General features: G+C 35.5%; 1 protein-coding gene across 6 annotated transcripts in view; it reads right to left on the bottom strand.

Annotated features, from left to right (window-relative positions):
• The window catches only part of SCAF8 (SR-related CTD associated factor 8), a 210148-nt gene that overhangs the window by 142272 nt on the left and 42862 nt on the right, over nucleotides 1–25014 (bottom strand). For all 6 annotated transcript variants that reach the window (XR_009690682.1, XR_009690683.1, XR_009690684.1 and 3 more), the window contains 9 exons: nucleotides 21836–21880; nucleotides 18048–18209; nucleotides 16662–16815; nucleotides 15666–15796; nucleotides 12581–12757; nucleotides 10951–11030; nucleotides 9193–9310; nucleotides 1358–1489; nucleotides 988–1100 (listed from right to left, as the gene is read on the bottom strand). Coding sequence is in view for 3 of the 6 variants with exons in the window: in XM_061130258.1 (XP_060986241.1) it covers nucleotides 988–1100; nucleotides 1358–1489; nucleotides 9193–9310; nucleotides 10951–11030; nucleotides 12581–12757; nucleotides 15666–15796; nucleotides 16662–16815; nucleotides 18048–18209; nucleotides 21836–21880 (1112 nt within the window). In the remaining 3 variants the exon portion in view is untranslated. The remainder of the gene's footprint in view (nucleotides 1–987; nucleotides 1101–1357; nucleotides 1490–9192; nucleotides 9311–10950; nucleotides 11031–12580; nucleotides 12758–15665; nucleotides 15797–16661; nucleotides 16816–18047; nucleotides 18210–21835; nucleotides 21881–25014) is intronic.

Genomic DNA, 25014 nt, shown 5'->3' with positions numbered 1-25014 from the left:
GCAAAGACAAAGAATTTGCTAAGACAAAGACGTTTTCAGGACTAGCACTGTAATTCCCTGGAGAGAAGTTTAGAGAAAGAAGAACTGACAGGCTCTCACTTGCAAGGAAATTCTTGAAAATAAATTCCTAAAACGTCCAAGTAAATACAAGGAAGTTCTTAAAACACACAAGAAACGACTGAAAAAGCCATCAAAGATACTGCCCCTCTTCCAGCATTTACTGTTCAGGCTTCCTGGGGCATTCATGTGCCAAAAACACATCACAAAAATGTTACAGATTAATGACTTTAAGTTGTAAGACAGTTTATAGCAAAGATAACATATATTTAAGACTGTTCAAAACCAAAACAAGAAAATTTACCAAGTTAAGAATAATGCATCTTAACTCAAATTTGACTGAGCATGTACATTAATGAGCCTTAACATGGCTAAGCCCACAGAGAAAACCATTTCTAGGATATGTTTTTTGAGAGTCCGATATGCTTACTGTTAATAAAAACAATTTTTATAGTTTGATTTTCATAATCATTTTTGGTATTACGAGAGGAAACAGAATGTAAAAAAAAAAAAAAAAAAATGGAACTTCTAATACTATTCCTCTATTGTGTGATTTAACTGTTGTTCAGGGACAATTATGTCCTAAGCTGACTATCAACATAATATTATTAACTGCAACCATATATAACCCCAAATCCAAGTCTCACGATATTGCTGTGACTCATGTAAATAATTCAAATAAAAAGCCACAGACATGACCAACTAAAAACAAAGCAAAACTTTCTGTTTTTGAAGTTCTGAGTTACTTTCTCATGAGACAATATGTTACTCTCAAACATATTAAGAGTAACATTTTTTTTCCTCTCAAACATATTGAGAGAAACATTTTCTTTTACCTTGATGCAAAGAAACAAAGGATGCAAAAAAAAAAAAAAAAGGCCAACATTTTAAAAGTTTGCACACAGCTATTTTTAAGTAGTACTGCAGAACCTTGAACGAGATCGGGAGTGTGTTCTTGATCTTGAACGAACAGCCACTTTCTTTGCTTCCTGTTCAAAGATCTCCTCTTCCACTGCATCTTGCACTTCATCTATATCCATATCCTTAAAAGTCAAAGGAACACAAACAAAATGCCTGGTTGAGATTCAGTGTTTACTGACCATTTCTGCATTCCAAAATATTCACCATAGTAACATTAATGCCTAATAGTAAAATGGCTACAACGCACAGCTTAACATGGAGGAAAAAACATTCAGGTTTATATTATTTTAGATAAAATAAAAAATATTACCATATTTTAAGATTTTTTTCTGAAATCAATTTTATAACTTTATGACCCAGGAAAACATTTACTTTTTACCTGTTGCTGAATATCTATGGAATCATCCAAATTTGCTTCAGGTTCAAGGAAATGCTGCTGACTGCTCCCTTGTGATGGTGATGCAGAATGCTCTGACCCAAATGTTCCTTCCTGACTATCCTGAGGAGTTGCCTGTTGAGAATGTGCACAAACACGCAAGCATTGGGAAATAATGAATAATATTATAAATGAAAATTTACAGGCGAACATCATAATCAAATTTTTAAAAAGAAACCCAATATCAAAAGGATCCTGTTACATCTTTAATGATCTAAAATGGCACTTTCGTATAAATCCAAGTTTACTTCAAAGCGTAGAATACCCCCATAAAGGGGGATACTGTAACATTAGAAGAGACTGATAAGATTAAGAAAGTCTCTAAACAAAAGTTTTCATTGTGGAAAAGATAAACTATCACGAATAAAGGGACTGTATCATGAGTGATATATAAAGAATTAAGTCACCCACTATATATACACAAGCAAAAGGAAAGCTCAAACCTGAATATCAAAATCACTGATCCAGTAAAATCAGTTTAGAAATTGGGTCTTTTTCAACCTCCACCTCTACGAATTCACAAAACAATACTCCGAAGTACTCAGATATGTAAAACATTTCAGAAAGACTAAACAAAAGTTAGGCAATGAAGCCTAACTATAGGAAAGAACCAAATTTAAACCTCTCCCCAAACCTGGGACAATTACAGCAACTTGATACAGGGACTCTGCTTGTGTGATGCTAATCTGTGTGAACTTGCTTAGCAACTGCATAATACTATGATGTCAACTAAAACTGAGAAACTGATTATTATGAAAAAAAATGACTCCCTAATTAAACATCCTAAAACATGATCTCACAGGTGCTAAAGACGAATAAAAAGAGTCCCTGGTGGTACTCAAGTTGGGAACTACTGAATATCATAATTAACAGAAAAGAGTAACTCAAACTACCGTTCCCTTCCTACAAATCTATGACTAAGAACAAAGCTACTCTCGCTGTGAATATGTCTCTGTGTGCAAAAGGAATACACTACGGTGATTATAGAGAATACTGTATTATAAATTTCAAAGTTGCTAAGAGACTAAATCTTAATTGTTCTCACCACAAAAAAGAAGTTAATTATTTGACATGATAGAGGTGTTAGCTAACAAATAGAGGTACTCATATCTCAATATATAATCATATCAAATCAATATGCTGTACACCTTAAACTCACACAATGTTATGTCAATTGTATCTCAATTAAAAAAAATTTTTTTAATTACTCTTATTCTAACGACATTTAAACTGAAAGAAAAGCAAACAGTAGAAAAACTGAGTCAGGAGGGAGGAGCCAAGATGGCGGAGGAGTAGGACGGGGAGACCACTTTCTCTCCTACAAATTCATCAAAAGAATAACTGAACGCAGAGCAAACTTCACAAAACAACTTCTGATCGCTAGCTGAGGTCATCAGGCACCCAGAAAAGCAGCCCATTGTCTTCTAAAGGAGGTAGGACAAAATATAAAAGATGAAAAGTGAGACAAAAGAGCTAAGGACGGAGATCCGTCCCGGGAAGGGAGTCTTAATAGAGGACGTTTCCAGACACCGGGAAACCCTCGCACTGGCGGGCCTGGGGGAAGTGTTTGAATCTCGGAGGACAACCTGACTGGGAGGGAAAAACTGAGTCAATAAAAGCATAGAAGAACCATTCCAATGTATTAATTTATGAAGGAACAGGCTCCCCAAAGACAAGTAACATTTTCAAGGTTTAGAAATAAATTAAAGCTAAAAATCTTGTTAAGTAAATGCCTGCTTTATTGCACACAATTGACCAAAAGCTGGTAAATAAGTATACTTTTGAGAACAAATCAAAGTGTGTTTTAACTCTCTGACATAAACCACAGCAAGATCCTCTATGACCCACCTCCCAGAATATTGGAAATAAAAGCAAAACTAAACAAATGGGACCTAATGGAACTTAAAAGCTTTTGCACAACAAAGGAAACTATAAGCAAGGTGAAAAGACAGCCCTCAGATTGGGAGAAAATAATAGCAAATGAAGAAACAGACAAAGGATTAATCTCAAAAATATACAAGCAACTCTTGAAGCTCAATTCCAGAAAAATAAACGACCCAATCAAAAAATGGGCCAAAGAACTAAACAGACATTTCTCCAAAGAAGACATACAGATGGCTAACAAACACATGAAAAGATGCTCAACATCACTCATTATTAGAGAAATGCAAATCAAAACCACAATGAGGTACCATTACACGCCAGTCAGGATGGCTGCTATCCAAAAGTCTACAAGCAATAAATGCTGGAGAGGGTGTGGAGAAAAGGGAACCCTCTTACACTGTCGGTGGGAATGCAAACTAGTACAGCCACTATGGAGAACAGTGTGGAGATTTCCTAAAAAACTGGAAATAGAACTGCCATATGACCCAGCAATCCCACTTCTGGGCATACACACGGAGGAAACCAGATCTGAAAGAGACACATGTACCCCAATGTTCATCACAGCACTGTTTATAATAGCCAGGACATGGAAGCAACCTAGATGCCCATCAGCAGATGAATGGATAAGGAAGCTGTGGTACATATACACCATGGAATATTACTCAGCCGTTAAAAAGAATTCATTTGAACCAGTTCTAATGAGATGGATGAAACTGGAGCCCATTACACAGAGTGAAGTAAGCCAGAAAGATAAAGAACATTACAGCATACTAACACATATATATGGAATTTAGAAAGATGGTAACGACAACCCTATATGCAAAACAGAAAAAGAGACACAGAAGTACAGAACAGACTTTTGAACTCTGTGGGAGAAGGTGAGGGTGGGATCTTTCAAAAGAACAGCATGTATATTATCTATGGTGAAACAGATCACCAGCCCAGGTGGGATGCATGAGACAAGTGCTCGGGCCTGGTGCACTGGGAAGACCCAGAGGAATCGGGTGGAGAGGGAGGTGGGAGGGGGGATCGGGATTGGGAATACATGTATTCATATCAATTGTATGACAAAACCCACTGAATAAATAAATAAATAAATAAAAAACAAAAAACAAAGTGTGTTTTAAGCACAGTCCCAGCTAATGCTTTCAAAGTGGTACAATAAAAATAAAACCCTTAACAACACAGCAAGATAATAGTCCATTTTATCCCGAGCCTTACTGTTTGGCCCTACTTCAGTACTGCTACATCCTTCACATCATGTATTTCTCAGCTCACCACCCACCTGGAGCATCCCATCTACCAACCACCTCACCTCTGTCTTTCATCTCTGATTTTTTGCCTAATAGTCTGGTTGGTATAACCAGCAGAATCCACTGCAACCAATGTTAGATTCTGAGGTTCTTTTTGAGCAGTTTTACCTATTTGAAAAGGCTGTGGTTCATGTGGTTCTTTATTTTTTTCTTGGAGTTCTTATGAAGAACAAAGAGAAAATTTACTTTTTTTTAATTTACTTTTAAAATTCAACTACAGGGCTTACCAGGTGGCTCAGTGCTAAGAATCCACCTGTCAATGCAGGAGACACAGGTTGGATCCCTGATCTAGGAAGATTCCACATGCCACAGAGCAACTAAGCCCGTGAGCCACAACTATTTAGCCTGTGTTCTAGAGCCGGGGAGTCGCAGCTTCTGAGCCCATGTGCTGCCAACTACTGAAGCTCACATGTCCTAGAGCCTATGCTCCGCAACAAAGGAAGCTGCTGCAATAAGAAGCTAGCTCATCCCAACTAGAGAAAAGTCCAAGCAGCAAGGAAGCTCCAGGATAGGAAAAAAATAAAACTGTATTTAAAAATTATGATAAAATTAAACTACAATTTACTTTATGATCTTGCAATTAGCATTAGGTGGACTGGACCCTTAACTACATCTAAGGTCTAAGCTATGTTATGGGACCTTAGAGGTGTTTTTCTCCTGTATGTTGAAACATTTTGCTATTTCATCATCCTAAGAATTATTCCACTATTACTCATCAATTATTCCCAACTGTGAAAAAAAACGTAAAATAATAATTTAAAAAGTGGGGAATTGTTGAGAAGGGTGATTCAACTGTGAAATAAACCTTCCTTCGGTTTTACTGCATCACAAAAAGTACTGCACTATATTTCAAGAAGGTATAAATAAGAATTGGATCACAGAAAAAGCAAAAAAAAAAAACCCAACCATGTACTGCCTCACTGACTATGCTAAAGCTTTTGACTATGTAGATTACAACAAACTGTGGGAAATTCTTATATGGGAATACTAGACCACCTTATCTGTCTCCTGAGAAACCTGTATGCAGGTCAAAAAGCAACAGCTTAGAACCAGACATGGAACACCGAACTTGTTCAAAGTTGAAAAAGGAGTACATCAAGGAGGTATACTGTCACCCTGCTTATTTAACTTATATGCCGAGTATATCATGCAAAATGCTGGATGAAACACAAGCTGGAATCAAGATTTCTGGGAGAAATATCAGTAACTTCAGATATGCAGATGATACCACCCTTATAACAGAAAGTGAAGAGGAGCTAAAGAGGTTCTTGATGAAGGTGAAAGAACAGAGTGAAAAAGCTGGCTTAAAATTCAACATTGAAAAAACTAAGATCATAGAATCTGGTCCCATCACTACAGCCAATAGATGGGAGAAAAAGTAGAAACAGTGACAGATTTTTATTTTCCAGGGCTCCAAAATTACTGCAGATGGTGACTGTAGCCACAAAATGAAGACACCTGCTCCCCAGAGGAAAAACTATGACAACCCTAGACAGCGTATTAAAGAACAGACACATCACTTGGCTGACAAAGGTCCGTCTAGTCAAAGCTAGGCTTTTTCCAGTAGTCATGTATGGATTTGACAGTTGGACCATAAAAAAACCAGAGAGCCGAAGAATGGATGCTTTCAAACTGTGGTGCTGGAGAACATTCTTGAAAGTCCCTTGCATAGTCAATCCTAAAGGAAATCAACCCTGAACATTCACTGGAAGGACTGATGCTGAACCTGAAGTTCCAATACTACGGCCACCTGATGCGAAGAGTCAACTCACTGGAAAAGACCCTGATGCTGGGAAAGACTGAGAGCAAGAGGAGAAGCAGGCGACAGAGGATAGGATGGTTAGATAATATCACTGACTCAACTGACACGAATCTCAGCAAACTCTGGGAGACACTGAAGGACAGGGAAGCCTGGTGTGCTGTAGACCATGGGGTCACTAAGTGTTGGACAAGACTTAACGGCCAAATAACAACAATAAAAAACTACTGAAGCAAAGTAAGTTACATACTGCTGATATCCCACTGATAGCTCTTTATTATTAAGTGACTGAATCTTCTATAATTTTTTTATTTCTAACACTCTGTTTAAAGTTCTTTTATTAGTCTTATCACTCTCATCATGAGCATCTCATTCTGAGTTATCTGACATCTTTTGGATATCTGCTAAGACAGTTATCAAAACCACAACTCCAACTTACTCAAAACAACAGAAATCATTTCTTTTATGACATGATTGTTAGTTCCTCATGATTCAACCATTTTCAGAAAGTTCTCCCATTTTCCACCAGCTTTCCATCATTAGACAAAAGACCTCAAACCCTTACCCAAGTATGGTCAGGGCTCCAAGAAATAGAGCAGCACTAGCAATCCTAATCCTCCTCTTTACTCTAAGACACTATGATAACTTAGGTAGCCACGCTGAGCTCAGCGGTGAATAGAAACACTCAATTTTTCTGCATATTCCACCCCATCTTAAATAAAAACATATTTAAATAAAAACACTTCATCTTAAAAACGTAACTGGTTTGATAGAGTCAATTACACAACTGAAAGAATTTAACTGTTGCTCTGTTGATATTTACTCTTCAATTTTAAATTTGTGAGAGGTTTTAAACACTATTCATCTTACGCCTTAGAAAAGTTACTTTTTTTCTTCACTGCCATTTTTGAATAAGGAAGCTTTTAAGAACATCTCCTCCTTTCAAAGAGATCCTATTACTATACCTTCTAAAATTGTGGAGATGATGTATAAAGCAATCAACTAAGACAAGAATTCTTTTTTTCTTTTTCTGCTAAACCTTCATTTTATTGCTTCTGCTAAAACTTTTGAAATGAAGTTAGAACTAAGGAAATTCAACAGTGTCACATTTATAGGTGAGTAAATCTGCTTAGATAAACTTCCATTACTACTACCTCTTGGCTCTGTAACAGCTCTGAAGTTTCTTATATCACTGACAATCTATTTCCTTTCCTTGAGTCACAACTTGTGTTTTTAAATAATATTCAAATGTTTTTTATTCTCCTTTGTCCTCAAGTTCCTAAATTCTCAAGCAGATATATTTTATTTTCCTGGCATAAAATAATGCACCTACTTTTATCAGAATTATTTCTTCAAAACAAGGTAAGGAATTTCATTCTCATGATTCCAGGTATAAGTTCCAACATACACGTATCAACAAAATCCATTACCATTTGCATTGAAAGGACAACATCAGACCCTAATAGTGTCTAACGTTTGCTATCAAAACTAAAGTAATCTTCCTTCTTCCATATTCCCATAATCCTTCACTTATACCTCTATTACAAAAACCATGCTTCTGCCTTGTAACCATACAGATATATATACTCTACTAGAGAAGAGCTTACTTGAGGCAAGATGCTTCTCGGTTCTCTGAATGTATCATTAGATACAACAATGCTCATACTTTAAAAACATTTGTGGTATTGTACTAAATTCATTAGCGCCAAAAAGATTTGATTAGAAGAAGTTATGAGATTCCCAGAAACTCATAATGTAGACAGTTTTACATCCGTAACTATTTCTCAAATAGAGCAAAATCAGGCTTTTCAATGGATTTAACCTTAGCTTCACAACAATTTGACATATTTTTTTCCTTCTAAGGTACAATTTTACATTTCATCATGCCTGAAATTTAGAAGATTCTTAAAACTACATGGAATGTTACATGTAATTTGTGTGTGTGTGTGTGTTCACTTGCTCAGTTCTGTTTGACTCTTTGCAACCCCATGGACTGTAGCCTGCCATGCTTCTCTGTCCATGGAATTTTGCAGGCAAGAATTCTGGAGCAGTGAAATCTTCCTGACTCAGAGATTGAACCTCCATTTCTTATGTCTCCTGCATTGGCAGGCGGACTCTTTACCACTGTGCAACCTGGGAAGCCTACATATACTTTAGAAGTATTTAAAAATTCTTGGGTATATATAAAATAATGGTCAGTCTTAAGATGGATGGTATTTCATAATAGCAGTGCACTTTAACAGTGGATGCTTAATTTCACTAAGCTTCAATTTCCTACAGTGTAAATGAGACTCAAAATATCTGTATCTCAGCATATAAAAGATGTGGTCAAAGAAACTATACCTTTTTAAAGAAAAGGATCAAATGAAAGATAAAAATGAACTGTAAAGAAACTATCTGATAAGCATTAACTGTAATCATGCCTAATAAAGCTCTTGCCACATACCAACAATCTAATTAAAGATAGCAACCTACTTTGTCATCATCATCATCAACAATAGCAAAATCACCATGATCTTGCTTGACAGGGAACTGAGAGGAAAGAAAAGTTTCACACTATAATACTGAAACACCATGTCTTCTGTCCTCTAATTCCTTACAGTATACTGAAAATAATTTCTACAATTTCTCAACAGATATATAAGCTGCCAGAACACATTTCGAGATTACCAAAAAAAAAAAAAAACAGAACAAACAAAACCGGTAAAGGCCCTGAAAAGACTCATCTTCCTAGTCTGAAGATGAACCAGCTGAAGACAAATCACCAAGTGACAGACTGCAGACAGCAGTAACAATGAGGACCACAAGATGGGGTTATAAACCTTTTGAGGCTGTTGCTGTTCCAGGAGCTGCTGTCTGAGATGTTCAAGATTTTGCTGCTGCAGTTGTTCTGCTATCTGATGAAAGATGGAGTTGTTCACAGATTCCGAAACATGAGAACTACAAGGAAAAACAAGTGTAAATGTATTTTAAAATCCAATAAAGATAATATGAAAGTAACAGAATATTAAAAAACACCCCAAAATGCCAACAAATGGAATTTACTCTACTACAGTGTTTACTTTTATTTTTTTCAGTGTTTACTTTTAATATTAACACAGAAAATAGAGTAACTCAGAACATTAATATGTTGAAATAGAAATATACTCTTCAATAGTTTCAATAGATGGATTACATGTTAGACATACTCTGATGAAAATCTGCTATTACTGTCTATAAATTAGTACTTTTTTACATTAGAGCATTTTAAGAAAATCTTAATGAAATACTTATAAACCATGACACAATGGGAAAGATGTTCCATCAATCAGTATATGTGCAATCTATAATCAAAACTGATCATACACTTAAAAAAAAACTAATCTGCTTTCACATTATTAGGCATGTTAACAGAAACAGTGTTTCGATAAGAGGAAATAATCATTTAATTATGCTCTGGGAAATTCACACCTGGAATACACCTGGAATTCTGGGTGCCACAAGGCAAGACATGAACAGAAAAGAGGGCACCCCAAAAGGGGCAATCAGGATGGTGAGAAGTCTTGAAACAGTTGGAAAAAAGTGTACTTCATCTGGAGCAAATAAACCTAAGGGGAAGAATGATACCTATCTTCAAATACTGAATGACTATGTCTCAACAGATTATGGAGCAAATTTGCTTCCTTGCTTCAGAAAGCAAAATGGATCAGTGTGTAGAAAGCAAGTCGTGTAGGATTCAGTAACAACAGATCAAACCGTATTAACAACTACTTAACTCTACGTCACAGAAGGCATTAAAACAACGGATAAAAAACCTATCAGGACTGTTACAGGAGATTCTTACATTGCTCGGGACACTGTAATGCTTTGTAGTCTTAAAACATTAGTTCTTAATTTTTCACGTAGAATCTCTTTATCATAAGCATATAACTGCATTTATATATATTATATATTTTAATATATTATCACAACACAGAAAACTAATAACTGCTGAAATAAGACATCCAGAGGCTTTCCCCACTCATCATCCCTTTCGTATTCTCCCACCTTTCACCTTCCTCTCCAACACCCTCCTTCCCACTGGTCCTCTCCTGAACCCTCACAGAACCCAAGGCTCTGCACAATTGTTTGGGGTGAGGAAGTAGGGGAATCACTGATTTAAATAAAAACTCACAATCTATTTCTTTAACAAACAAAATCCCTACAACCCTGTTCCTTACTTCTAATTAGTCTGATATATTCCCAGAATTTACTATGTACTTCCTAGAAGCAGCCACTGACTCTAGAAGCAAACTTCCTTCTCCTACTATTTCAACTGAGCTAAATAACCTAAAGCTTAATATATCAACAGCAAACATTACAACCAAATTTGTCAACACTTATCAATTTTCCAGTAAGGAATTTTTATATATCCCAACTGTCTGCAAAGTTCTTAGAGTCCAAACAATACAGAGTGGCAACAAGCAGCATCTCCCCCACCTCCCTCTGTGAGAGCCGAGGGCTGAGACAGCACTGAAGGCTACTGAGCAGCTCGGACGGTGATGTTTACACAGATAACAGGAAAAATTATGGTTTATGAAGAAAAACACAACAACTCTTACAGTTGAGAAGCTGGAATCTCCTTTTTGGGTTCTTCACTATGCTCAGAATCTTCCCCAAAATCAAACCTATCCATCAACTTCTAAGTGGGAAAAAAAAAACAAGAGGGAGAGAAAGAGACAAATTTAAAAGTACGTTACACAAATACAAGTTACAAATGCTATTCTGAAGATCAATGACATGCCATTAATTTATCTCTATCATTTAAAATGCAACTATTCCTTTCATGTAATTTTATTGTTACATACTGTTATTTCATATAATTTTACTGCTTATTGTTATACTATAAAAAACATTTTGAGTGGACCTTTACTTCTCTTCCAAGAATTCTGACAGACGTTGTCTTATGAAGCAGAACAATCATGACACATAGGATAATTACCAATACTTTATAGACAAGAAGATTAGTATTTAAATAATTAAGTGGCTTGTCAAGAGTAAAACAGTTGTATAAAAAAAAAAATCTATAACTATAACCTACAGAACTATAATCACAGCTCTATCACCAGCACAGTTCTCTCAGAACGTTCCACTGTCCTTTACATGATCAGTCTAAAGGCTTTTTGAAAGCTGTGGGCTAAACAAGCCTAAGCAACATAATCTAGCAAATCAATATTTATATTTCTATGAAAATAACAGCAGAAATAAAAAGAATATACATTAACATTTCCAAGGGATAATATTCCCATAATCAGCCAGAACACTGAGGATATCGTACAAGTTAAACACCCATGATTTTCAACTTGAAAACGCTCTTCTTTATAGTTATATCTCAATTCATCATATTATAGTATAGTGACAACTTGTAAAGGAGCTTTCCTTTGAACTTTCACATACTTTACAATTTTAATTTTAGCAGGTTAAAATTACAGGCCAGACACAATAATTAATTCATTTGTAACATCCACAAAAATTAGCTCAAAAATAATCATTTGTCTAAACAGTGAATATACAATTTTACTGACCAGTTTTCTTTAGTCAAAAGAAAATAAATGTTTCAAGTGGATTTATAAAATTACATAAATTTCTTTCATAAATTTGAATCTTCTGTAAAATTTATTTCTTAAACAGTATATGTGGGTGTGCCAAGTCGCTTAAGTCATGTCTGACTGTAGCCCGCCAGGCTCCTCTATCCATGGGATTATCCAGGCAAGAATACTCGAGTGGTTGCCATGCCCTCCTCCAGGGGATCTTCCCAATTCAGGGACTGAACCCGCATCTCTTATGTCGCCTGCATTGGCAGGCAGGTTCTTTACCACTAGCGCCATCCGGGAAGCCCATTATACAGCGCTGAGTCACTCAGTCGTGTCCGACTGACTCTTTCCAACCCCACGGACTATACCCCGCCAGGCTCCTCTGCCCATGGCGATTCTCCAGGTAAGAATACTGGAGTGGGTTGCCATTTTCTTCTCCAGGGGATCTTCCCAACCCCCAGGGATTGAACCCAGGTCTCCCAGATTGCAGGTGGGTTCTTTACCATCTAAGCCACCAGGAAAACCCTTACAGAGTACAATGGATGTTAAAACATAAAACAGTTCTAGGGTAAACTGTAATTTACATAATTGCAATCTACATGATAGTATAGAAAATTCAGTTCTTCACATAGAACAGATCTGTTATCCTAATTTCTACCTTGTTAAAAGACACCCCCTGTTCTAGGGGATTGAGGGTGTTGGCTGCTGCGGCTGCTGCTGTAAGCTGTGCCGTGAGAGCCTGCAGCTGGACGACAAGACCCGCGTCCAGGGCTTGGAGGATGGAGGGCTGAGGCTTCTGCTGCTGTATCTGTAGGGTCTGTATTAGCTGCTGAAGCTGCAGGGGGGTGCGGGAGAGAAAAGAACATTGTTACAAACGGGTGTTGGGCTTTACCCATAAGAATGCTCATCTAAAACTTTTAGTCCATAAAATTTATCATTCTACAGTCTGGAGACCAAGAAAAAATATACACTGACTCAAAACAATTCATTTTTTAAATAAGATTTTTGTGTGTGTGCCATATGTAACAGTTCTAAATAGGTTTGTCTTATTTCTGGAAAGTCAAGGAACTTTAAACAAAATAAAATGACCATACCATGACAAACAACACAATAAAAACTCATCACAAGCAGACTAATTTTTTCACTAAGCTTTTCATTCCCTTCTTCAATGAACTCAATCTCTGTAAAAGGACAAGCATTTACAACAACTGCTTTTGCTATCATTCAGATTTACCATCTGATAACACACTCCTGAAAGGAGCAAAGAATATAAGGAATCTTTCCTTTGGAGAAGTCTAAAACTAAGGAAATTAAAGATGAATAGGGTCAACAAGAGTTGAAAGCAACCCCTGTCCCCCTTCTATTCACCTTCTCTCTTAAAAAATAGAAATAATAGTAAAATCCTAAAGATACCTCAGTTAAGAAGCCCTACATATGTCCCAGAAATAATTACTTTCCTACTTAAGATGTAAAAAACCGAAGTTAAACCTGAAAATTATCAGTTTGGAATAGAAAAATAAAAATAGCAAAGCTACTGCTAAACAAGACATTTGTATTCTTTAAGTAAAGTTCAATTTACAGTGAGAGAAGATAAAAATATGCAAGATGACAGTAAGTGCAATAATTCCATGCCTATCCCAAATAGCAACATTGGAAAACAAACCAGTCCTCACCTATCAATAAACATTTACTACAAACTACTAGTGTGACAGGAAAGAAAGCACAAAAACACATGGTAGTTGAGAGGCTGCACTGAAGCTCCCAGACAGACAGGACGGATAACTGAAAGAAGTGGGTATTACAGGGAGGAAGAAGGAAGGAAAGATACGTCTCCACACGTTTTAAATGCGCCTTCAGACACCTGCCTCACCACCTCTCCCCACGCCCCTACAGTACTGTTATCCTTCTGGTGACCCAGGTTCAAAGTCTGCAGCGTCCTACTTCTTCCTCTACTCCGACTTCATAACTTGGATTACTGTGTCTTCTTGACTCTTTGTACTATTCTTCTGGAATACCGATTCTCCTGCCCAAAGTAGCTTTTAATAGATACCTTTTAAAATTACATTTGCTTTATGGATTCTTTACAAAATATCATAATCACAGAAAGTTAGTAAATTCTACAATTTAATTTAATATTCAATTTGGCTTCACAACTGTCCCCAAAAAGTAGAAACAGGATCCAATCTAAGACTAAATAAATGAACTGGTTCCACTGTTTTTAAGATTGTCTTTTTAAAGAGTCCACAACTGTACTATTTTTCACATATGTATTACTGCCTTTCTATTACCACTGTTACCAACAAATATACTCCTTATCTCTAGATTTCACCAACAAATACACTCCTTATCTCTAGATTTCTCTTTTTTCCCATTCATTCAAGTACTCTTCAGATCATGTGACTTCAACATAAAAACCTCTGGCAACTCCTCACTGCTTAGGACATGAATCCTCCACTTCTCAGCCCAGGTCCCACACACAGGTTTACCACTTCAACGTCACGATCAGTAACTTACAAACGTAGACTATCTTATCTTCTAGAAAACCCAATTCTAAGATCTCGTCTCTACACCCCAACATTGTTATGCCTCTATACATCAGTCATTCGTTTCACAAAATATACTGAATACCTGTTATAACCTAGACACTGAAAATACAGCAGTGAGCAAAACAGAAAAACTCCTTGCCCTTGTACAGTATACATTCCATGGAGTCAGTGAATGAAACAAATGAGGAAATCACATGAGATATCAGGTGAGACAGACAATAAAGGAGGAGACAGACAAGGAAGAGAAGAAGGCAGGCGACACCGGGAGCAGGGCAGACGAAAGGCAGCATGTGCAGTTTTAAATAGCTGCCTGAAGGCCTTACTGAGCTAGCATTTAAACAAAGACAGGAGGCTGAAATGTGTGAACATGTGGGAAGGACAGCTCGGGGAGTTTTACTGTATAGATCATAATTAATCTGGTTTTAAAGGATAAGCTTAAAACAAACAAACAAAAAAACCCACAGATTCTAAGGAAAGACAATCTCGTATCTGCCGTAACAGGTTCTTCAAATGTCACTTTGTCAAAGATGCTTTCTCTTGGCTACCCTAACTCTGATCCATTCCTCCAAACCTAGTCACTCTAAAGATCTGCCCTGTTTTATGTCATACGTGCTAAGTCGATTCAGTAGTGTCCGACTGTGCAACCCTATGGACCGCAGCCTGCCAGGCTCCTCTGTCCATGTGATTCTCCAGGCAAGAACACTGGAGTGGGTTGCATTTCCTATTCCAGGGGCTCTTCCCAACCCAGGGATCAGACCCATGTCTCTTACATCTCCAGGCAGGTTCCTTACTGCTAGCGCCACCTGGGAAGTCCCTTTAAGTCATGTATCTCTATCCAAATGTTTCATACCTCTTTATTGTCTGTCTCCCCTAAGACAGAAAGGTATCTTCTCCAAGGCAGAAGGCTTCCCAGTCTCAGTACTGGATTAACAATAGCACCTAATAATGCTTGGCAAAGCTATGTGCTAAATCAATTATTTTGGTGTAGAATAAATTATTTGTAAAATAATCTTCAATGATAAAAATGTACATGATGCATTATTAAATTTAAAAAAGCAAGTTACAAAGTATTATATGTAGTGTGGTCATTTTTAAAAAATCAAAGAAAAACACTCTTCCGGTAGTACATAATGAAACAATGCATTAGGAAAACAATGAGTTCTAAATCATGTTGACATAACAAAAAAAGCTGCTCACCTGTTGGCCTTGAGGACTTTGTAAGATCTGAGCTACTGCTGCAAGTGTATCTGTATTTGTTATCTGAGACACCCACGGATCAGGTAAACCTTGGACCACATTGGCTGGAGTAACAGGTGTCACAGGAGTTCCTTTTAGAAAGACATCAAACCCATCGCCAATAAATATGTAAGTAAATAAATAAGATGTGGAAAATTAGAGAGATTTGTTCTGTCACTTTTATAAAATATGTACAAATTTATATAGTTTTATTGTCTTCATCTTTAAAAGCCATTACAGAATTAGGTTCATCAAACAAAACGGCAACAACAAAAAGAGCTTTTCATACTTATTCTCAATTAACTAAGCTACTATTTTAAAGGAGCCTACAATACTCGGAAATCATTAAGTACCTTACTAAAGAAGAAAATTCAATAACATAAGGAAATATTCAATCTCTGATGAAAAATTATGAAAGTGTACATAAAATTATTGTTCTAAAATGTATATGTACATACCCCAAAATAAACATATATCAAAATGTTAACAAATATAATTCTTAGACTATGGTTAAAAAAAAAATAATTCAAACGTCATTTAAATACCTCAAAAAAACCTCCATGATTTTGAGATTATTACTCATTCTTAGATCCATTAAATAAATTTTTTCAGGGTTCTCTTTATATATTAAGTACACTTAGCTCACTATGAATATCAGGTTAATATATAAGCAAGTTTAAAAGATTACAGTCTAAATCAGGGAAAATTTAACTGACATACCAAAGTCCCAAGCTGATTATGTATGTTTCTAGGAACTTTAAAAGCTTAGCTTTTTAATTTTTTTTAAAAGAATGAAACACAAACATAATTTCTGATTTTATTTTTCCTTCAAATTAGACTTCCTTTCATTTACCTAAAGCAAAACAAATTCTCCTACACTGTCAAAATATTTCATATATGAATAATCGCCTGAAATGCATGAGTAGAACACTCAGAAAATCTCTCAAAGCAACATACCTGGGGTATTGCTCATAGCAGCAGTAGTACTGGCCAGAACAGGTGTGACAACTGGAGGAGGAATCCCTGCTGCCATATCCAGAAGAGGCTGAATAATCTCACTCTTAAATACATTATTCTTCTGCCATAAGTTTAATACTCTCACTATTTTACTCTAGAGGAAAAAGAAAAATGATTATTTTTATTTTTTTGCTTTCGAAACTTTAGAACAGTCATATCATAGAGGCTCCTCGGGCCGTGGATAGGAAGGATGGATTAAAATAATTCTGGGACACTTAATGGAGTTCATGCACTGAGATTACAGTATCAGTACAATCTTTCCTACTGTGGTTATAAAAAAAAAAATCCCTATATACTAAATTTCATTATAAATGACAAATATTATTATTATGAAGTCTACAAACTCAAGACTGACTTGTTCATTGTAACTGACATAAATCTAAATCCAAACTAGTGAAATTCCTAAATCAAAGTGTTTAAGTTACTTCAAAAATGTTTATATAAAATTTCAAATGAGTTATTTTAGGTGGCATTCTAAGGTATTTAAGACTCAATTATGATGGATCACATTAAAACTGGAAGCGTTCTTTCTGCCTGCAAAGAATCATCAACGTACCAAGGTTAATTAGAAGGAAAAAAAATCTGTCTCAAGAGGCATATCCAAGAACAGTTTACAACTAATGACACAATAATACATTTTCTCCATATTTATCCACTAAAACAACACTTTTTTCTGATTCAAGACTATTTAACAGTTATTAAAAATAAAAACTACCTAATCTTGTTGTACTTGAGAGGAGGTAAAAGATTTGTGGTGAGCTTTTAAGTATGGTTGCTCTTCTTTAGAGTAAGTCTTCACCTGTTCTTATTTTTCCTACAAAATCAACACTCCATCAATTCTGTCAGAACAAGGACACTACATTTCCAAGTCAGCATCCAAGAAACACAACCCCCTAACTACTTGGTCCCCAGCACTAGGAGAACGCTGCCAACAAAGGAGCTCTCATATGCAGGTACTGTCTAATTACTGGGTAAATTTGTTTTCCGCAGACAAACAAGTAGGTAAATATCAGCTCATGTCAAATAACCAAAATTACGAACTGATTGTGCATGTAAATAAATACGATTTTAAGATAATTACAAATGCTTATTAGAGCCAGTTTCTTTAATACCAATGGCTTTAATAAATTAAAAAGTAGCAAAATCAACTATATCTTTCATTCTGTTTTGGAAAAGTCTAATAACAAAAAGAAACATGGAAAGTGCAATAACTATTCAAATTCAGGATAACAAATAAATGATAAAATGATAAATTATGATAATGTAAAGTCTTATTAAGATCAAAACAGTAATTACTGCACCGACTTAAAAAAAAAGGCAGCATACCTTGTCATCTCCGGGGCAACGGTATAAATTCTGGAAAGTGCTAATGATGTTATTACTAAATCTGGGTGCAAACACATCCTTTTCTTGACCAAACTGATGTCGAGATTGTCGTACAATAGAGTCAATAACATAAAGTCCAGGTACCTTATACTCTGGTTTACACTGATGAAAAAAGAAGAGTGGGAAAGGAAGCAAATGAGAAGGTTAAAATTCTCAACAGACAAATGTCACCATAAATCTTATAAAAAGACAAACACACTGCTCACGCTGAGGTGATGAACATTCAGAGGTTGACCACTCCACACCATCTGTCTCTGGAATGGCATTTGAAAGACTCTACTTTGGCTACTCTACATATTCAGTTCAACTGCCAATCACCTAAGCTCCAAAATAGCCCTGTGTAACTGGCTTGAACAATAAAAAACAAAAGGTGTGGTTAAAATTAAAAAAAAAAAAAAAATTGTTTAATGATTTTTTAATTCAAGCAGTGAGTTCAAAAAAGAAAGGCTCTGGTAAAAAAAAAAGTACTGCCAACAAGCCTTAGACTTCAAATGAAAAACACACAGCAAAAGGATCTCTATACTAATAAAAGAAGGAATCAAATGGCAGATTACAACATTCTTTTTTGTTTTGTTTTGTTTTGTTTTAGATTACAACATTCTAAACACAATGAGCCTGAAGTTCTAAAACTTTTCTCAAATGCAAACCTGTATGAAAGATAAGACACTACCATTATGATTCTAAAAATCTGTCCTATGAAAACATGTTTTAGCTACTTTACTCATCAGTTTTCTTCTTCTTCTTATAATCTGAAGACTATGAAAGTCTCCTGGGACCTTAATAATAAGCACAGTGAAGAATCCTTCACCATCAGGTTCACGGCTTCCATTTTTCCCATATCCAGAAGCAGGAGAAAACCTGTCTCCCAAACACATACTAACTAAAATGAAATTATGGCTGCTAGAAGCTGGTTCAAATTTTAAGTGTAATTAGGTAAGTATTTCATCCAGAGTCATTTTATAAAAATCATATATAGCACTAAATCAAAACTGCATTCTTGAAAAATTTCTTAGACCCAAGAACCAGTGAGCAAAGGATCTTCAATCCACCTCCAACACACAGATACATGTTTCTCAACAGTATTTTCAGTCAAGACAATGAGTGACTTCATTCTGCAAAAAGACTAGATCCATCATTTGTTCCTTCAAATCCCTTCTTCTTAAGATCATTATTGAGAAAATGAAGAGACCGATAGCACCGATTTGTAAGTATCTATTGCAAGGTTCTGGTTGTTTAGTACTTGAAATATTTAATAAAAGGGCAGTAATGTTGATGTGTGGACATTAAAGATTTAGGTTTAACCAACCAAAGGTTCAAAACTGTCTGCTGAGTTATTGTTTTAGAAGTCTGAAATAGTTTTCACTGATGTTCCCCCCAAATCTAGCATATCTGTCCCTCAGTTCATATATCTGGCTTATTTTCCTTTGACTACTGTACATGCAAATAATTATCTACTTAGCCAGGAAAATAATACATCCAGTAAAAAAAAAATTGTTTAAATTTAATGAAAAGCCAAGACATTTCCTTGTTAAAAGTCATTTATTCCTCAATGCTGGAAAAACAGACAAAATAAACTCATATATAATGTATTATTTTATAGAAACGACTATCTCGAGAGTAAGGCTAAATAAAATTGCTTAAGTTGCTGGTAAGAGTTTTTAAATACTGAGTGGTAAATAATAAAAGCAATTAGTGTAGTGAGTTTTAAAAAAACAAATACACCTTTTTCTCTGATTTATAACAAAAATTATTGATTATAAACTCACAGCACATAAGAATTATGAGTACACAACACAATAAACGGTCCTTTCTTCCCTACTGTGAAGATTCCAAAGCTTCAAAAATGTTAGGGGTTTTAGTGTTAAGCTATAAAGACGAACAGTTCTTTCACAATGCCTTTAGAAACACCATATTATGATGTTACAGTATCGAATTTCCTTCACTGATAAGACAAGGTATTTTTATGTGCCTGCCACATAAAATGGCAAAAAAAAAGAAAAAGTTATGTATGATTTAAATGTTGTAGAAAAGCTTTAAAATAACAGTATTTGGTAAACTTGGTTACGTTACCAACTAGAAACTTGAGAGAAGAATTAAGACTAAAAAAATCAGACATGTTTTTCAACTGTTTGTTCAAGTTCTATCAGTAGCAAAAACACAAGAATTCCTAAGCCTCCAATGTCGTGAGGGATTTTTAATGCTCTGAATTAACTGTGGCTGTCCTTACAAAGCACTACACGATGCCGACAGCAGCAGGTTAAGAAAAGAGGCCTGTCTCAGGACACAGTTACACCTGATGCCAACGAATTCTCAAAGTGAAGACTGCATGCTTCCAACAGAGGAGAGCAAAAGGAACCTTTCCAAGAGAGCCAGAGCATTCAGGCCTTAACAAGGTCTGCTCTCAGGGAAGCCTGGTGTGCTGCAGTCCATAAGGTCACAAAGAGTCGGACACCACTGGGAGACAGAACAACTCTCAGGAGAAACTTTTAACCAGAGCCTGATCTGCTTTGGTTTTACCAGAGCCTAAATGACCCACCCTCAGGGAATCAGAACCTGCATTTCAACAAGATCCCTAAGTAATTTGTGCAAGCTTCTTATGCACAAAAAAGTTCAAGACACAATGTTTAGACATTTGAACCTTTTAAAGTTTTATAACAATGAAATTTTCTTAGCACCAACATTTCGATCTTATAGTTAGATTTACCTGAAACATACAGCATACCTATTATTTTACCCCATACCTTAAGTTTCAATTCACTAGTTGTTCATCTCAAAGTGTGCTTTACCAGTACTTTAAGTTTTGAGAAAACAAGATGTTAAGAGGGGAAAAAAGCTGAATCACATAAAGGTTAACTGATTTATTCAAGATTATCCATATAGTTTAGAGACGCAGTAATACTACTCTGATCCACGTGCCCTCCTCCAGTCAACTATTTTCACTCAAGAAACACACTGCAATTTATGTCCTTTGATTTACCTCTGATTCTCAAACTGGTTCTGCTTACATCTAGGCAAGTGAACAAAGGGCAGAATACAAAACCTCAATTCAATGACAGATTTCCTACAGTATCATTTTACAAATTGTAAGTCTTATGGTACTCCTGCCCCAAAAAAGTGGCACAAATAAGCCACTGATCACAAAGGGGCAAAGAAATATAACCTAGCCACCTTGGACTCTGGTTACAAAAAAATTATTAAATGTATGCAAAAATAGCTGTTTTCAACTTCTCTCCCTCTGCTTACCCTGGAAAATGGAACTTCAGGTCTAATAATAAGATGTAGAGATGCATACTGCCCTAATGGATGAGACAAAATAAATCAGCAGAAGAAAAGTGGCTAGCATTTTTACTACATTTTACTACATCTTATCTACAAGGAAGACTGCTCTCTAGGCATTAAGCTTGAAATGAAGAAGGAGAATTTCTCTAAAGGCTATATAAAAAGCAATGAATCTAAAATTTCATTTAAAAAATCATATTGAAATATTTTCTTCATGGAACAGATGCTCACCATGGCAATGCAAATTAACAAACACATCCACCTGAAAGCTTTCGTTTTAGAATTAAAATAATTCTATTTCTTCATTAGAAATTAAAACAAATGGAATCACTTTTGAACAGTCATCAAAACAATTTAAAGTTGGGTATTTGACTGCAAAGAGAATAGCACAGGGTGTTAGTCTATAGTTACAGAACATTTAGCATATACATAGAAAACTATATACTTACTTTCTGAATGAATTTCTCAACACTCTGTACTACATGTTTATAGAACTAAAAGAGAAAAAAAGAATTCTGGTTTTAAATGTTTGATTAGAACTTTCCTGCTAAATATATGGTTTAACAAAGCATCAAAGGTCTATCAACAAAGCAATGAATTTTAATCATGAATTTGAGATAAACACAACATAAACAAACATAAACATGAGCACTAGCTAAGGTCAGTAAAGGTTCTTGAACCAGGTATATGGTCAATATATCCAAAGTGTGTTACATGCAAAATACTGGTGGTAAGCCACTGGTAGATGTACATTCTTCCTTCCTGGAAGGAAAAGTAAAGATCTCCTATAGTAACATTTTATTGGCTAAATTAGGTGAGAACTAGAAAAATCAAATAACTGAAAATAAGGAACATTAAGAAATGTATGCAAGGGAGTTGTTTTCAACTTCTTTATCTTCTGCTTCTCCTAGAAAATGAAACTAGCAAGTATATGTAACAAAATATAGAGATGTATAATGTTCGAATGGATCAGCCAAAATGAATTCAGCAGAAGAGAAGGGAGCACATGGATTAAAAATCAGAAATGAGCTTTTATCAATTATGAGAAAACCCTTTACATTTAAGTTTTATAAAACAACACTATGAATAAACTTGAAAATGAATAAAATGAAAATTACAGGTTAAACAAACACTATCTGGAATTTGCACCTAATAGCTCAATGGCAATTGCATAATCAACATATTTCTGTTTAAAAAACTAGCCTCAATTGTGCTTCGTTTTATATTTGTGATCCCGTAATTTAGACTGCTCCCATCCACTTAGACTGAGACACAAGAACATTCAACTGAAGCATGAAATCCAACATTTATAAAGTAAAAAATAAAGGAACCCCTCATTAATCATATTCACCAAATCAAAATCTACAATAAAGTTTCCTTACCACAAAATAACAGTTTACTCAACAGTTCAAGTTATTTAAACCAAGAAAAAAAAACCAGCCAAAACAACTACTTAAAGTTATTAAGCACTTTATAAATAACTAAATATTTTAAATCAATATATAAAATACCATTTACACACACTGAATGGTTTTTATTAAATAATAGTTCTTCTGGAAAACATCTTGCCAGAGCTTCTTACTTCTAGTTACTTTATGTACGATTTGTAATTCTGAGTAAAACAGCTTAGTAAATGTTAATTCAAAGATTTTCAATTCACATAGGTCTTTTTCCATAACAGGTTATCAGAAGTTTTGTTGACAGTGTGCAATGGTAACAAACACCCATCAAAATAATCATCTCTTAACACTGACAAAAAGCCAATGACTTACCTTAATATGAAACACAGTACCATAAAAGGCAGTTCAAATATCAATTTATATATGTATCAAATGCAGTTTAAAGTAACGCAGTACTGCAAAACAGTTGGTCTAAACTCTTCAAAAAATGTCAGTGAAAAACAAAACCAAAACAAAGCAAAAGGCTGGGTAAAAGGACAAATACATGACAGGATCTTGACTGGATCCCGAAAATGTACAAGTGCAGGGATCAGCTACTAAAGTTAGTATTGAGACAACTGATAAATGAAAGTGTAGATTTTATTAGATAATAATGTTGCATCAAAGTAAAATTTCTTGCATGGGATATGTTTTGTTGATCTATGAAATCTTTTTGCTTTAGGACATTAAAATTCTAGTATTTAGGGATTACGTGCTATTCTAAATGAATTCTGAAATGAGTTCTCAAATGACTCAGTCAAAAAAGCCTGACAAAGTGTGTACGTGTGTCTGTGTGTATATGTAGAGAACTAACCAAATGTACTGGCCAAGATGCTGCTGCTGCTGCTAAGTCGCTTCAGCCGTGTCCGACTCTGTGCGACCCCATAGACGGCAGCCCACCAGGCTCCGCCGTCCCTGGGATTCTCCAGGCAAGGACACCGGAGTGGGTTGCCATTTCTTCCTCCATGCTAATACTTGGCAATTCTAAGTGGCTATGTACTGCTCATTATATTTTGCAACATGTTTTTATTCTTTCAAAATTAAAAAAACTAAGTACCAGTAAATCAAAATAGTTCAGTAAACCATGTTTAGACTATAAGCCATGTTTTTCTCTCTTGACTGAGAGAAAAATTAAAATCTAGCTGTTTTTATTCTGACTGTTGCAAATTACTTTTCTTAGACCCTTCCAACATCTGAAAAATGGAAACAATGTTAATACCTATTCCTTAAAGGTCTTCAATTAAAAAGTATTCTGTTGAACAAAAGGTTTTATTAAAATGCATCAACCATTTCACAGAACAAAAATGATAACATGCATGTTTGCACACTCTCAGGATCGCGATCATAAAAATCAGACCACAATGAAGGAGAAGAGAAAGAAAGCACAGGAAACTATTACTCTGCACTGAACTTACCAGTTACTGGAAAACCACTTCTTTGAAGAAAATTCTCTAGGTTACACGTGTTTATTGCTCACTGCCCTTTATCTCTCTTTCATATTCTACATGTAAATACAGAGATTTGAGCTCTAATACTCTTAGACATTGATTACAAGTATGAAAACTAAGGTTTGACTGTTAGAACACCGCAAAATCAACTATCTAAATTTTTTCCTAAAAGAGACTCTCTGTGAAGAATCATCTGTTAAATTTAACAGATAATGCTATTATTCAAAGACAACTTATCCAGGGAATTCCCTGGCAGTTCAGTGGGTAGGACTTAGCGCTTTCACTGCTTGGAGCCCAGGGCTGGATCCCTGGTTGAGGAACTGAAATTCCAAAAGCCCCTCAGTGAGGCCAAAAATACAAACAAAAACAAAAATATAAAGATAACTTATTTAAATAATGGTGCCTCTGGTTATGGCTGATGTTCTTACTCAGAGTAGAAAAACATATCACTGAAAATCTACAGCAGACCTACTTAATTCAAAATAAGCACTCACTCATACTCAATTTCAACAACTGGACTAGAATAGGGAGTCTTAGCTTTGGGGACAAGAACGTTTTGGAGAGGTGTCTATGGCTGAGCTTCAGAAGGTCCCTAAAGCCAAGAAATTCTATTCAAAATTTTGTACATATGTGCATTTCTCTAGAAACAGTCCAACCTTCTGAGGCAAAATTTTGTACATGCGTGTACTTCTCTGGACAGTCCAATCTTCTGAGATTTTCAGAAGTATCCATAAGTCAACA

Source organism: Dama dama, chromosome 26 (genome assembly GCF_033118175.1).
Source record: "Dama dama isolate Ldn47 chromosome 26, ASM3311817v1, whole genome shotgun sequence".
Taxonomy (NCBI): Eukaryota; Metazoa; Chordata; class Mammalia; order Artiodactyla; family Cervidae; genus Dama; species Dama dama.
Note: the sequence above shows the minus strand (reverse complement) of the source record. Positions and strands in the feature narration are given on the sequence as shown.